Genomic DNA, 1,080 nt, shown 5'->3' on the forward strand with positions numbered 1-1,080 from the left:
TACTGTATATATTTAGACATTTGGCAACAACCAGACATTTGACGACTCCAAATGTTGAAGTGGATCCTTCACCTGAACATGCTGAGGATAACAAAAGAGCAGTGGGATGAAATGTCAACGACACAATTATCTGAGTACCAAATATCTAAATCTCTGAGTCTATGTCTGTGGTTTGTGTTTCAAAAAAGCTTAAAGTGGTATCAAAAATGGGATGTTTTGGACAGAAAAACTGGTGGAAGGCCTTAAGTTTTAAATTAGGGACTTTTGTCAGTTGAGTATTAAAAAGATCCGAGTCCATTCAATTGCAGAGCTTTGTATCTAGTTTGCATTTCTTGAACCCAACAGAAGACACTGAGAAGAAAGTAAAGAAACGAGTTCTTGGAACCAATCAAAACTGTCCATGGTCCACTTCATCTAACCAGGATGCAGGACTAGCAGGGAAATCTGGGTACCCACCGCTGCTGCCAGTGGATACGTCTGAGCTGGGGCCATTGGCYGCGCCAAGGGAACCCCTTACAGCGGGGTTGAGACCTGGTCCGCCGCTCTGGGTCATGATGGAAAGGCCCGAGTCTGGGTAGAAGAGGCTGGAGATGAGAGGCTGATGTCTCGGGAGCGCCTGAAGCGACCCAGGCGACTGGGGGAGGCCGTAGGGGCTGCTGGACCGTATATCATGAAACTGGTCTTGGGAGGGAAGCCCGCCGTGTTCCAGTGGGAAGGAGCTATGGTTGTTGCCTCCTTGACGGCCCCCCATGGCTGGCGAGGACTCACTCAGGCTGCTGTAGATGCTGTTGGTGTGGCCCASCTCTGACATGGGAGGCTCATCTGTGCAACAAAGGTAAAGTGTAGGTTGATGTGATGAAAAGTCGTTTTAACACAATAAATCTTCTACGTTTCATCTGCGGCAATGACTGAGAGCGTTTAAAATATAAAATGATTTTCATTCGTCCAAACATAATCAACTGGTTCACTCAAAGGGCCTAATAAATTAGACTGGAAAAGATGAATACTCTTAATTGAATCAAAATGTCTTTTCACAAGTTATAAAGAAAGATATGTTAGGATGAAAAAGAAATTCAAAAC

At 45.0% G+C, this 1,080-nt stretch overlaps 1 protein-coding gene across 2 annotated transcripts in view; it reads right to left on the reverse strand.

Annotated features, from left to right (window-relative positions):
• Nucleotides 1-297: 297 nt before the first annotated feature.
• The window catches only part of lhx3 (LIM homeobox 3), an 8,897-nt gene continuing 8,114 nt past the window's right edge, over nucleotides 298-1,080 (reverse strand). For both annotated transcript variants that reach the window (XM_014009379.1, XM_014009378.1), the window contains exon 6: nucleotides 298-822. In XM_014009379.1, coding sequence (XP_013864833.1) covers nucleotides 389-822 — 434 coding nt within the window. In that variant the 3' untranslated portion in view covers nucleotides 298-388. The remainder of the gene's footprint in view (nucleotides 823-1,080) is intronic.

This window comes from Austrofundulus limnaeus, unplaced genomic scaffold (assembly GCF_001266775.1).
Source record: "Austrofundulus limnaeus strain Quisiro unplaced genomic scaffold, Austrofundulus_limnaeus-1.0 Scaffold57, whole genome shotgun sequence".
Lineage (NCBI taxonomy): Eukaryota > Metazoa > Chordata > Actinopteri > Cyprinodontiformes > Rivulidae > Austrofundulus > Austrofundulus limnaeus.